General features: G+C 44.9%; 1 protein-coding gene and 1 pseudogene across 1 annotated transcript in view; one reads left to right on the plus strand and one right to left on the minus strand.

Annotated features, from left to right (window-relative positions):
• The window catches only part of PRUNE2 (prune homolog 2 with BCH domain), a 205,300-nt gene extending 191,512 nt beyond the window's left edge, over window positions 1–13,788 (minus strand). The window contains exon 1 of the mRNA XM_087822707.1: window positions 13,657–13,788. Within this exon, the coding sequence (XP_087678833.1) occupies window positions 13,657–13,692 (36 nt within the window). The 5' untranslated portion in view covers window positions 13,693–13,788. The remainder of the gene's footprint in view (window positions 1–13,656) is intronic.
• Window positions 6,811–7,593, plus strand: LOC148091822 (small ribosomal subunit protein eS4, X isoform-like; annotated as a pseudogene).
• Window positions 13,789–13,993: the final 205 nt, after the last annotated feature.

A 13,993-nucleotide genomic window follows, 5' to 3' on the forward strand; every position in this document is an offset into this window, starting at 1 on the left:
AAACTCTTAAAATAGATTGAAAAATACAGGCAACCCCTGGCCTCTGTCCATAGGCGAATGTGCCTGATGCATCTTCATCCTTGTGTGTATTGAACTTAGCCATCAGGTGGCCTCTGTCAGACCATGGCTATGAGAAATGTTGGCCCGCAGATATGTTTCTTAGTGCAAGTTTTTTGAAAGACAAAAATTCAGTGTACACCACATGAAATTGCTCCTCCCTATTGATAAATATGGGATGCATATAGGGTTTGGACCAGTTAATAAATATGATCCAAATGGAGAAATAGTGGGGAAGATGTGGGTAGAGGAGGAGACAGACAGACAGACAGACACACACACACACAGAAAGAGAGAGAGAGGGAGAGATTCACGGAATTACACGTCCTCCATAGCAAGGAAAGAGCTGGTGTTACAGGCAATTAAACTTCCTTCCCCCCACTACATAGAACTCTCAGCTTAAGTCAACATAAGTGGTGCCCAGTCTCCTGTTGCCCAAATTACAGGTGTGCAGGATGGTGCCCACAGGCCCTCCAGAGATCTGCCTCTCAGGAGCCTCCTTCCCTTCACAGGTGACACTTGGCCCCCAGCACCTGTGGAGCTCAGCATGTTTCCACCAAAGGCACATCCGTTAATCTCACACTTGCAAACTGGTAGAGTCCATCACACAAAACTCCAAAGCTCCATGGCCTTGCTTTCCTGTGTGTTTCCCACAACACAGCTTCAGCACAAATTCATTTCATCGCTAGATATTCTTCTCTTGGAAACGTGCCCTGTATTTTTACTCAGCCATTTTCTTTTATGAAGATGAATCCAAACCACCAAAATCTCAATGAAACCTTCAAACAATCTTTTAAAAGTGTGGGCCAAGTTTGTTCTTAGCAGATACTACTGACATAAAAGGCTTGGGAATCAGAAGACAGATTCTGTGGCCGCTCTACCATTTACCAGCTGTGTGACTCGGGGAAGGCGGCATTTCACCTCGCTGACCTTGTCCTCTCATCTGTGATGTAAATATGAAACATGAGTCCTGTCCAAGGCTGATCAAACAAGATCACATAGGTGGGAACAGTTATGAAGGGCAATACTATGGCACTTGACACCACACCAAGTATAATAGCAACTGGCTTGACTGCTCCACAAGGCTCAGTCCTTTTGAGATAACAGAGAGGAAGTGAAAAGAAAAAGAGGAAGTGGCCTCTCTAGTCAGATTCTAGGACATGATCTCAAATAACACCTGTACCTGGAGTAGCCCAGACTGTATTATAATCACCTTAATTTCGTAGCAAGGCAGCTTCCGGTTATTTGCTCAGATCCATATTTTAAAAATTAGCATAATACCTTCCCCACTATACTTTGCAGCCTCTCAGATTTGTAAGGACCACAGACCTAAGTGTCAAGAGACCTGCAATCTGTGCTTGGCTCTGTCACAATGTTCTGTGGGGCAAGTTAACCTTCCTGAACCTCTTTGAGTCTTAAAATTTGGTGGATTTCATCCAATTAAAAAGATTTATCAGGAAACTTAGGAATATTTCTATCTTTTGCTCTAATAGTCACATATTTGAAAAGCTACTTTAAGGACATAATCCTAAACAGGATAAAACATTTTAGGTACAAAGATATTTTAATGCAATTAACAATAGCAAAAGAGGAGGGGCAATTAAAATGTTTAACCATAATATATCTTTTTTATTAAATTGTATGCTATTATTTAAGATGTTGATTTGGAATACTATACAATAACATAGAGAAATATTTAATAAATAATGTTAAGTAATATAAAAGTCAAGATATCAAAATATATAAATATCCCATTTTAATCCTATGCACAGGAAAGAAATACTAAGAAATATTGCCAAGTGTCATGCTTCAATGAAAGTAAGTGTTTTTTATTTTTTCTATTATCCACAGTTCATTTTCAGCCTTCCTTTTTCCCACATGTACTTCAATGTTAATTATTTTATAAGCAAATGAAGCCTAAAACATATTACCAGGAGGTGGAAATAGGCAAAGTCTAAAGTCATCTGTTTCAATATTAAAGATTTATCCTTCTATAATGGTTTCAATGTCAAGGTCTGTGATTAACTAACAGTTTCACAGAGAGAAATCACTAATAAATGACTATGGCTATAGAATGTTGTGTCTAAACTCGTGGAATATGATTCCCGTTGTCCACACCACTCCCTGAAGTGGCAGGTCAGGGTGTGTCCAGTGTGACGCAGTGATCAAGGTGGCCAGATATAAATCTCACTGGGGGCCAAAGTCCAACAAAGGAGCCAGTGGTAACAAGCATGGCCCATGTTTGTGAGATTCATCGAAGCAGTCTACTAAACTCTGGCTTATGAAGCTCTGAGTGTGAACTGGTTTCTGCAGCGATGTCATGCTTGGGCAGGAGACTAGCCGGGCATGAAATAATGCCAGAGGAGTGAGAAATACATTTTTTCCTCCGTAAGGCTCCGACTGTCCTGATGCTTTGGAGGGCTAATGAATTTTTCAAAATGTTTTAAAAGCCAGTTCTGGGATGGCATTTTGATCTGCATTCACCACCATGAGTTTATGTCAATATTTCTAGAGACAGGAGCCAAGGATGATGGCACTTTAGGCCACAGGCCAAAGGTATCGGCCATGTGGCAAGGACACGATTACAGACCCACTGAAATCACTTGGATTCATATAAGGCTTTACGTTGGGGTCTTACAAAGCAAATGTGCAACGGAAAAACAGAGGAAATATTCAGCTAGAGAATAAAATTCTCCCTCTCGTTCACCTTTTCTGTGACCTTTATACATTTCCTGAGACCAGGCTTATTCAATTTGTCCACAATCTAAAAATAAACAAACAAAAACTTCTCCCAAGTATCTTGATAAACACTCAAAACATAAAACAAAACCTGAATCAGAGTTTAGGCTTGTATTTATCCACAGGATTAGCTGAAATACTGCTCACCTTGCCCTGAAGGACTCCAGCCCTCCAACAGGCAGTGCTCTCCGAGTCGTTTATAGTGTAGCCGCCAAAGGGTGAAGGGTTCCTCCCCGGTATTCTGACCGGGGAAAGCTGCACGCAAAGCAAACCAGGCAGCTCGGGGCCAGGGGGAAATGGAAGCAGAGAATGGGGGGGGGGGGCCTAGAGAGAGCCTAGCCCCCTCGCCTCCCTGCAGAGGGGCCCTGGGACGCTGTCTCCCGAGGGAGCAGCTGGGCACGTGTCCTCTCAGATGTACCCACGGCAGGCAGCAGCTGATCTATCCACCTGCTGGGACATTTCTGTCTCCCCGGAGCCAGGTGCCAGTCTGGCCAGCAACAGCGACCACTTGCTGGAGAATATGCGTCCGAGGAGAGTAAAGATGTTTCTACGTGCAGCGCACACTTCTGCCTCAGCTCTGCCTTCTTTTCCGTTTTGGGGAGCAGGAGGCAAGCACGCAGGTGCCTCTTCTGTGCCCTTTAATTAATTGCTGGATAACTTTTCACAGCCAAGCAACTGGACCTTTCTTTAAAGAAAAAAACACCACCACCACTCATCTCAAAAGTCCTGTTTTTTCACCTAAAGGAAAAAAATGGTTCCAATGAGCGGGAACCCTTTCACAAAACCTTTCAAACAAGTGAAAGCCCAGCAGCAGGCTGGCCCTCCCTCTCAGCTGTTCTTAGGGATCACATTTTACAGGCCCGTGGGAGGTCATGACTGCAGCTTTGCTGTGGAGTCCAGACCAGGTTTAGTTGTGAACTCAGAATGGGAGTGGGGAGTGGGGAGTGGGGGTTTCTCACACCCTGTCGGTGCTCCAGGCCTACCTATGTCTCCCCACAGCAGGCTCACAATTTTAGCACCATTGCCGTCCGTCCTGACTCCTGACTCACTCGTTTAGACAATGACATTTCACATAACTGGCTTCATTCAAGAATGACGTCTCCTATGCAGGGGACTTTCCCAGACAACCAAAGCTTACCCTCCACATGACAATATCTTCTCTATTTTAATTATCTGAGTTGGAAATTTTTCTGAAATTGCTTGAGAACCCCACCTTTCTCCTTAAATGGGACACTGAGCTTAAATGACCTTTCTTCCTTGATTGCTCAGGGTCATTACTGTGAACATCAGTGATGGACTTTACCTCACTGATGTTATGGCCCCAAGAAGCGGTGCAGATATTTAGGACTGTTGAGGGCCTGGGCCAGCTTCTTATGGGTTCTGTTTGACATTGATTTGTTTGTGCAGTTCCTCGGTGGCAAGTTATCGGCAATTACAGCCTTTGGCCACCTCTCCTTCCATCACCCCCACTGAGAAAACAAAGCTTGTCAAAGAGCAGGTTACACAATGACAGTGATTATGATAGCTAACATTCCTGTGTCTGTGCTGGGTTCCCAGGGTTCTCTGAATGACTCGCATGTATCATCTCACAAAGGGGCCCAGAAATGGAGTTTGGCCATTTTCCTGCAAGAAAATAACTAATTATAAAGGTGTATTTTCAACATTGATTTTAGTTGCCTGAAGGAAAGCTGCCTTTGCAAAATTCCTGGTTTTCAGGAGACTTGGTTGGCTGACGTTGCCAAATCAGTGAACTCCAGGCACATGAACTGCGGCACTTGCAACCCATTCCAGCCTGGATTTTGGAAGGATTTTTTCTTCTAGGTCTCACCACTTTTCAAATTTGCATCCCCCCCCCCAAATCTTTTTATTCCTCTTTTTTCTCCTATTTCCCTTCCAATTCCATCTCCATTTTCCTCTTTCCTTTCTCCCTCTTTTTCTTTGCTCCTATATGCACCTTAAGTATAACCTGCAGTTTCCCGGGACACTCCTAAGCCAGAGGACTTGTCCACACAGCTGAGAGCTGAGTCCCAGCACCAGCACTTCTTTTTGCTAGCTTTGCCACCTGGGGTGAGCTCACCCACTTTACAATCAATCACTCAAAGTAATCCTTCCAGTCTCCACTAGAGAGTGACAACAATGAAGAAGTCTGCAAAACCAAAAGTTGTGCTCACAATCTTGGTGGCAAATAAAGGACAACTTCTACCTTTTTAAAAAAAAAAAAAAAGCATTCTTATTATTCAAAATTCACTAAATACGCACAATATATTTGGTCACTCTAAAAGCTAGTCACATACTCTATGTCCCAAGGATCTTATCAGTCTTTAGTTTTTCTTTCACATGGGCATGCAATGAGAAAATTCTCCCTTGCCCGGCAGGGCGTGGCTCAGTGGTTGAGCATCGACCTAGGATCCAGGCGATCAGGGTTCGATTCCCGGTCAGGGCACATGCCCAGGTTGCGGGCTCCATTCCCAATGACTCTCTCATCATTGGTATTTCTCTCTCTCTCTCCCTCTGCTGCCCTCTCTCTGAAATCAATAAAGATACATAAAAAGAAAAAAAAAAAAATTTAAGAAAAAAAGAAAATTCTCCCAATTTCTGTCACCAAATCCTAGGCAGCAAAGCACCATATTGTTCTCATAGCAGGTTGACGGTGATACTGGTTGATTACTCAGTTAACTGAGAGTTTTTAATATAAAACAGTCAACACAGAGAAATGAACTTCTCTTGGGTCCAAGTGAACTTACCTGCCAACCCTCCTATCAACCTGTCAAATTGTCCACTTTTCATTTAAAAAGAATTCAATGTTCCAGGACATCTGGCAGGAAGAGGTACTTACAGATGAGGGACAGGGTCTTGGAATTGGAGTCAGGTGATTTGGGAACAAAGCCTGGCTCTGCTCTTTACTGGCTGTGGAACTTTGGGCCAACCTCACTGAGCCTGTTTCCTCAACTGCAGAAAGACAATACTAGCAACCTCACAAGACCACTGAGGGCACTGAGGGTAAAAATATATCTGTTACAGATATTCAACAAATTTTAGTGGAACCAAAAGGAGCTAAGAATTATCCCTGTCTCTAAATAGGGATTTCTGGCTCTCTTGTCATCAGTGGCTCTCTTCATGCTTTTATTACCATGGATGGAGAACATATTCTCATCTTAGTACATGCACATCTGCAAAAGCCCTAAGAGGGGAGTGCTGTTATTGTTCCCATTGCACAGATGAGGAAACTGAGGCTCAGCAGAGCGTGTTTAACTCAAGTTGCCTGACAAGTAAGTAAAAATGGCAATGCCAGGCTTTGAAATCAGACATCTGGCTCCAGAGTCCACACTATTAAATGCCACTTGGCATTTAAGAGAAAGAAGGGAAGAGGAGGACAACTGGACCTCTAAGGTTCCTCCAAATCCAAAAATGTTCTCTGAGATTCTTCCTAAATCTTCCTATTAGGGCTGGCAACTTTTACTATAGGGTGCTTCAGGTTACCAGGTTAGGGGCTCAGGTATTAAAATGTGTGCTTCTCACTGCTCCCAGGGAAGTCACCAATCCTAAGGGGTGATAACACAGATATAATTTTGATTTATCAATGTCTACTTTCAGCTGCTTGTTTTGGCGTGATCTGTTAATGACTAAAAAAGCTAATTCTCAAATGTAAATAGATGAATCCTAAACTAGACAAGACTGTTGCCAAAATATATTCAAGACCATACGTATTCCAGTCAGTCTTGCATAAAAGCTAGCCTCACTATTTCACAGTAACATTTACTATGAAGTACCTACTATGTACAAAGTGCAGCATGGCACGTTGACCTTAATGTTTCTCACCACCTTCTAAACAATCAACCTGGATCCCTGCATATTGTCACCAACCCTTCTTCAGATTCAGACCTCTAAGGGTCTATACCTGTTCACCCACTGACTCATTTTTATTAAGCCACCACCATGTGTCACACTCTGTGCAAGACTTTTGGCTTCATTCCATCTAAAAGCACTTTGTTTTTGTGTGTACTTAGCACAGTCATGGCTCTTGGTCTCAAGAAGCATCTGAAGCATGTTGCAGCTCCAAAGTACTGGGTGCTGGATAAACTGAGGGGTGCATTTGCTCCCTTATCCCTCAACTGATCCCCACGAGCTGGGAGAATCTTTTCCTCACATCTTTTTCTAAGTAACAGACTTAAATCTGCCCCGACAGGCAATGAAGTAAAAAGATTTGCATGCAGCTTTCATTAAGATTGATGGCAAGGTCTGAACTGATACAGCCTTCCCTGGTGGTTTTATGGACGTCATCAGCATTGACAAGGCCGTAGAGAATTTCCATCTGACCTGTGACACCAAGGATGGCTCTGCTGCTTGTCATATTACACCTGAGGAGGCCAAGTACAAGTTGAGCAAAGTAAGGAAGATCTTTGTAGACACAAAACTCTTTACCTGGTGACTCATGAGGCTCGAACCATCTGCTACCCTGGTCCTTTCATCAAAGTGAATGGCACCATTCAGATTGATTGGAAAACTGGCAAGATTACCGTTTCAACAAGTTTGATACTGTTAACCTGTGTGTGGTAATGGGAGGTGCTAAACTGGGAAGAATTGGTGTGATCACCAACAGAAAGAGACATTCTGGTTCTTTTGATATGATTCGGATAAAAGATGCCAACAGCAACAGCTTTGCCCCCCAGATCGCCAACACTTTTATCATTGAAAAGGCAATAAAGCATGTATTTCTCTTTCTTGAGGAAAAGCTATCGCCTCATTATTGCTGAAGAGAGAGACAAGAGACTGTCAGCCAAACAGAGCAGTAAGTGAAATAATCTCTAGGTAATAGGATTGGAAAGTCTTTGTACTTAATTAATGATAATAAGGCATGATTTATTGCCTTCCCCACCCCACCCCCAAATAAAAGCCCTACTTACTGAGCTTAGGGCACTGCACCAGGCCCTGGAGATACCATGGTGAGCAAAACCATACAGAGACCCTGGTCCATACTCTCATTAATCAAATAAACATGTCCAATAGAGAGATAATGACAAGCTGAGATAAGTGAGCTAAAAACATTACAAAGGCATAAACAAAAACACCTGACTTCTACACATGGAATGGGGGAAGTGGGGGAGCGAGGGGTCATTCAGCAAAGTCATTCCTCCTTCGCCTGATCTGAAGAAGAGGTAGGAGTTATTTTAGCCAAGTGGGGGCAGGAGGAGAAGCCGGCTGAACCTGAGCAGCAAACTGGGCCAGAGCCTAGGATCCAATTAAGAGTGTTGCCTGTTCTCCTAAGAGCAATGGAAAGTGATAGAGGTTTTAAGGGAGGGGTGGGAGAAGGTGCTTCCACAGTGACCCGCCTCACAGCAGTGGGAGAGTGGTTTGCAGGAGACCAACCAGCTAGCTGGCCCCTGCTGCCCTCCAGGTGGCCTCCTGGCGTCTGGAATGTGACCGGTGGGGAAGGGATGGAGGAGAGAATTTCCAGTTGGAGAAGCGGGGTGAATAATAATGTTGTTCACTGAGATAAGGAATTGAAGAGAAGGGCCAGCTTGGGGGCAAACGGAAAGGGGCAACCGCTGCTCCAGGTTCTGAGCAGTGGGCTGTAGGTCCATATTTTGGCTTTACAAGAAACGCTGCACGGTAGGTATTGTTATCCCATTTTCAGATTAAAAACCAAAGGCTTTTTTTTTATCAGCTTAGTTTTTCTAACTGAACCTTCATGGGTCTGGCTTTCCTAGGCAAGCTAGTGCCCAATTAACCTTCCAAGAGCTCTTAAAATGAAAGATGACCTTTCCCTGGAAACCGAAGCCAGAAGCCACTGGGCTCAGACAAAAGCGGATCTGGGACATTGCCCGATGTGGGACCCGGGGCAGGGCCGCCATGTAGGTTACGTACTGCACAAACTTAGAGGGTACCAGTCATATCGAAGCCCCTATATTAGCCCTGCCCCTCCCAGTTTCATTTCAAAGGCTCCACACTCCATGACTGTCCCATAAACCCCAGGGTCCAAGGAGAATCAGTAACCAAGGCAACACCGTGCACTTTACCTCTCTGGGCCCCAGACGTTCTTTCCTTTTTGGGAGCCTTCATCCAGACCCAGGTATCCCTCCCTCACCATTTTCTCTGCTCAGCTGGCACTCCAAGGAGGAGTGGATGTAAGGAAAGAGCGATGCCTCCCATCACCAAGGCACCGTTGCTTACAAGAGCTCCCCAGAGAGGTGCACCAAACCCAAAATGACGTTAATACCTGCCCAAATAAATGCTACATGGAAACAAACAAGTTTCCGTGACCAAAGCTGATACTTTTTTACCTAGTCAACATAAAATATTCCCCAAATCACTTATTAAAGGATGTCCTCACTCACCTGATCACGTCCTCTCAAGACCCAAGGTGTTGTCTGAATGGGAGTGACCAATCCTTCCTCTCTGAGGCAGACCAATCTGCTCTGAGACCTACACAGAAAAAGCCTGGGTCTTCCCTGCAGGCCCTGAGGCTGGGACAATCACAGCTCCCGCCCTGAGAGCTCGGACAATGAGAACTGGAGCTGACTCCAGGCCTAAAGCAATCAAGGGCTCTTTTCTCATGAGGCCCTGAGGGGGTGGCTCCACATGCATGAAGTGCTTTGGGTTCCTGAGTTTCCTGCTCAGGAGGCTCTGGCAGGAGGCACAGTCTCAAATGCACCAGCTCTCACTTATGATGGGAGGCAGCTGACCCCATGGATGGTGATCAGAATGAGCTCAGCTACCCAAGTGAAACTGCTCTGCCAGCATCTTCATCATTGCCAGGCCTTACCACAGCAGCTCTTGGAGAGGTACAGCACTTTCACTTTAAAGATGGTTCTTACTGACACCCCCTCCCCCTTCTTCCCACAAAGGAAATCAGGAAGAATATATTCCACTGATTTCCAATCAAGATGTGCTGCAGTGTTTTTCTTCCTTTTTTAAAATTCCATCTCCTCTATAAACTTCTAATGTTGCTAATTTAGAGTTTCGAATGTGCTTTCTTGTCTAGATGTCACATACCACAGAGTGTAAGTCGGCATGTAGGTCACCCAGAACTTTTCTTCTGAGGAAGTCCACGTACTGACCAAAAATCCCTGCAGATACGAGCCCTTCCCCTGCAGTTGTCACTGCTGAAGTGGCAGATGCATTCCCCAGACTGTAGTGGTGACCCTGTCCCCACCCTGTCTTTGAAAATAGCATTCCTGGGACATTGATATGGCCTGTATCCTTCCGGTGGCAGCTGACACTCTGGCCACACACACACCCAAGGCTGGCTCGTGACCTTCAGCTTAAGGCGTGTGTGCTGCGGGGCCCCCCAGCCTTGAGCAGCTGCTTGTACTGCATCAGCTGGTGGGGTCTGGGCTGTGGGAGAGGCTTAGCAGCCAGTCTACCCAGTGTGGGGACCCTGGCTTCCTGCTAGTCAGAGCCCTGTCTACCTCATTCCAACGCCCCCGCCCCCCAAAGTTCATGGGAACTTGGACCAGTTGCTGCCATCACGAGGCCGTCTTGCTTGAATATTTTTCTGAGCTGGCCACTGTGAGATTGAAGGACATTTCCCAAATTAGAGCCTAAGGCAGGAAGCTCTCATTTCCTACCTGCCTTCCGTTTCTCTTACCATAGAAATAGTATAACTAAGACACCACCACAGAACATGGTGTAGCTAAGACGAAAAGCGTGGCTGAAACTTAAGAGCAGCCCTGGAACTACAGGATTTGGTCTCTGTCCCTTCTGGCTCAAAACAGGCCAGGGGAAGAAAAGCCAGGTGGGCAGTGGCAGGAGGAAGTGAAAATGTGTTTTCACTTTCATTTCTAGTGCTAGCAGTAAGTGTCCAGATCAGAAACATCTGGTTCTCACATGGGGTAGCGGACCAAAGTAACAAGCATCACCCTTTGATTACCATCTCTACTGCCTTGGGGCCTTGCTCTCACAGTGCTTACTCTACTGTCTTGATTGTCTTAACAATAATTGTGTCAATTCCCCGTTTGTCAAGAAGGTACCATTTCTGTTGACTGCGTGGCAGGAGTGACCGCTTTCTTCGTTGCCCTTCACCTTCAGCAGAGGTTTTTCTTTTTCACAGAGAAACTCCAGGCACCCAAGCCCCCAAGCCTGTCCTAACAAGGCAGGAGGCAGGCCCCTGAGGAAGCATTTGAGCTCCAGGAGGGGGCAATCCCTCTAAAGCCACACTTGGGGTTTACTTTTGCCATTTCTGATCAGTTTCACCCGTTCTCGGGAATGAAGGCATCAGAAGGGGGGATTTAGGAAAAAGGGGGTGGGAATAAGTCAGTGAATCTGCCTCAGTTTGAGGACTTGCAAAACCAGACCGGGATGATAAATTGAATTGAGAGAGTGCTCTCCCAATTTCAACAGAAACAATCTCCAGACTACCTGATAAAAATTCAAAAGCATCCCTGTGCTTCAGAGATTTCTGCTCAACCCAAGGGCCTGGCCTAGAATGGGACACCTCTTCTCTCTGCACGATGACAGAGGGACCATAAATGCTCCTAGTCGGGAGTTAAAAGGCACACAAACAATTTCTCCAAAGTTTAATGACTGGAGATTTTACCTATAGCTAATAGCAATTCCATTTCGAAACTTTAGATTCCTTCTGTCTATTGAAATTAGCTAGCTCCAATGGCGATGAGGTTACGCTACGCCTTTGGAAGGGACATTGACTATTTCACACCATTCAAAGACATGTATCATCCTTACAGAAGACCAAAGAGGTGAGTGGGTAGAAAAACCCTGCCAATTGGACTTTTTTACGTATCATACAGATGAATCTGTATTAACTTCTGATGGAAAACAGCTTAAATATAACATCTAAACTCTATCTAATTCTGGTTTGATAAAGCTTAAATGAAAACCGGCATGATAATTTTCTTCTCCTTAAAATGTTTCCCCAAAATAGCCCAATTTTTTAAAAATCCTACCACCATTTTATTATGAATAAACTCATAAATAAATACCATAATTATTTATTTAATTTTTTTCTCTTAAAGGCTACCTATCCTCTGAAACAAAGGTTATCTACTACACTGGCTGAACATTGCATATTAAGTAAAAATAATTTTCACCTAGAAAATGTAATTGATCAGGGAAAATGTGACACCAACAGTGACCCAATCGCCTTTGCCGTGGTTGAATATGAAAGGCTAATTGCAATCTCTAGCAGGAAACCTATTCCAAGAAAAACACACAATTAGCAGTAATTGTTCTTCCGGCTAACGCAGGAGACTGGGATCCATATTTCAAACAATCACTTCTTTTCCTGTCCTGTCTTTTTTTTTTTTTTTTTTAATGATGTAAAGCAATTGCTCGTCTAATGAAGGGGCTCAGTAAATAAACTTACACATGACTCTCAACTGATTACTCTGAAATGGGGACTTTTTCATTCCAGTAATTGCTCTTCAGAAATGAGACAAACCTCTTGTTCACATGAGACTCCATGATATAAATGTTTATTGTTAAAATAAATATAAGGGGAGCAGAACACAGGTGCCATCCCAAACTGCATTCATCAGTCATCATTTGTTTTCATCCACACAAACATAAATAAATAAATAAGTTGCCAAAATTGACTTTCCTTTTTAACCATCTCTCACTCATTATCAGGTAAAGAACACAGGGCATATGTATAATATCAGAAATGCAAGTGAGTTTCTGCAATCAGTATTTTCCTTCTAATGCTCATGTGAAATTCATAAGGGGGTCCGCAATAAACACAGAAATAATCACAAATTTTCTCAATTCTGAAGTTCCCGCAAACGTTAAACTCTCTGGGAAGCTTAAGGTGGAAAACAAAGTACTTATATTAGCATTAATCAACTTTAATAGTCTTTTTAAAGATACTTACAGTTTAGTCATTGTAAGAATCGCACTTTCCTCTGCACTCCCTTTGTTGTTCGAGGGTGAGTTACAGTAATAAGCCTGCAAATATCCTGCCTTGTGATTAAGATGGTACCTTAATGCAGACTATATTTTGGCTTCTATGAAGGTTTAAAGGTTAAAGGCATCATAAATTATGCATTTCCTCCTATGCCAGGCCCATAAAAGGGTGCTTTCACTGTTCATTAAAGATATTGCTTCTAAATGGGCAGAGGCTTTTTTTAAGTGCCTACAAAGAAACATTTCCATTATGTTTATACTGCTATGATGGAAAGGCAAAATAATTTGGAATTAGGAAACTGCTAGAATGTAGCATCTGTCAACAGGCACAGTGAAATTTTGGTTCACTGTTTACAGTGAAACAGTTCAACGCAGCCGCAGCCGGCCAACATGCTGTTCTCCTCCCAGGACAACAGTCTGGCAAAACCCACATCACCAGCAACAGTTAGGGCTTTCCCCTTCTCTCTCTGTCCCAAATTACAGATCTGAATAGGGACCAGAGAGACACACGATTCACACCAGAACATCCCCAGCTCCTGCGCTGGAGCAAGTTCTGTGTGAGGTGTGTTTGCATCAGCTGCGCATTGGCACATGTCCTTCCTAATTGACACCCTGACTTCCTCACTTATGTTTTGCCACGACTTCCAGCTACACGTACTGCATCTGCAGAGGCTGGGCTCTTTTTCCCCAGGAGCACCACACCCATTCATCCTCTAGCCTTCAGGAACAAAATGCAGATTTGGCTGGATCTGCGTCTCTCCAACCTCAGGCTGCAGGAACCAAACACAGCACCCAACTTGAGCCAGGGGAGGATTCTGGAGACAGAGTGCTTGCGGTATGCGCCCGAGTTCCAGAGATTCTTTCCAGGGGACAGCCCGCATACCCTGACAACTAAGTGGCAAAGTTGTTTCTTCTTTTACTGCAACGCCCTTTCCTCTCCATAAGGAAACACACACACACGCATGCACACAGGCGCACACACGCCTTGCTTCCTCAACTTACCAGTTTAGACTTGGCGCGTTGTAAAAATTCTTCCATATCGTTGCGAGAGGTTTGAACCAGGGGTACCCGGAGGGGCGCAGAGGGAAATCTCCGTCGGGGGAAAGGAGCGGGATCTCGGGGTAGTGGCCTCCTGGGGCGCCGCGACCGTCCGCTCCCTCCCGCCGCTCGCGGGCGGCCGGCCGTGGCAGCGCCCTGGGCGGTCGCGTCCCGAGGTTCCCAGCCCCACCCCTGCGCCCGGCCGACCGCTCCGGGCACCCGCTGCCCTATTAAGGAAAGTGGGTGTGCCGCCGGCAGCCCCAGGGCGCGCCCTGCAGGCTCAGCCGCACGCGCCTGCGGG

This window comes from Miniopterus natalensis, chromosome 12, assembly GCF_054644295.1.
Source record: "Miniopterus natalensis isolate mMinNat1 chromosome 12, mMinNat1.hap1, whole genome shotgun sequence".
Classification (NCBI taxonomy): domain Eukaryota; kingdom Metazoa; phylum Chordata; class Mammalia; order Chiroptera; family Miniopteridae; genus Miniopterus; species Miniopterus natalensis.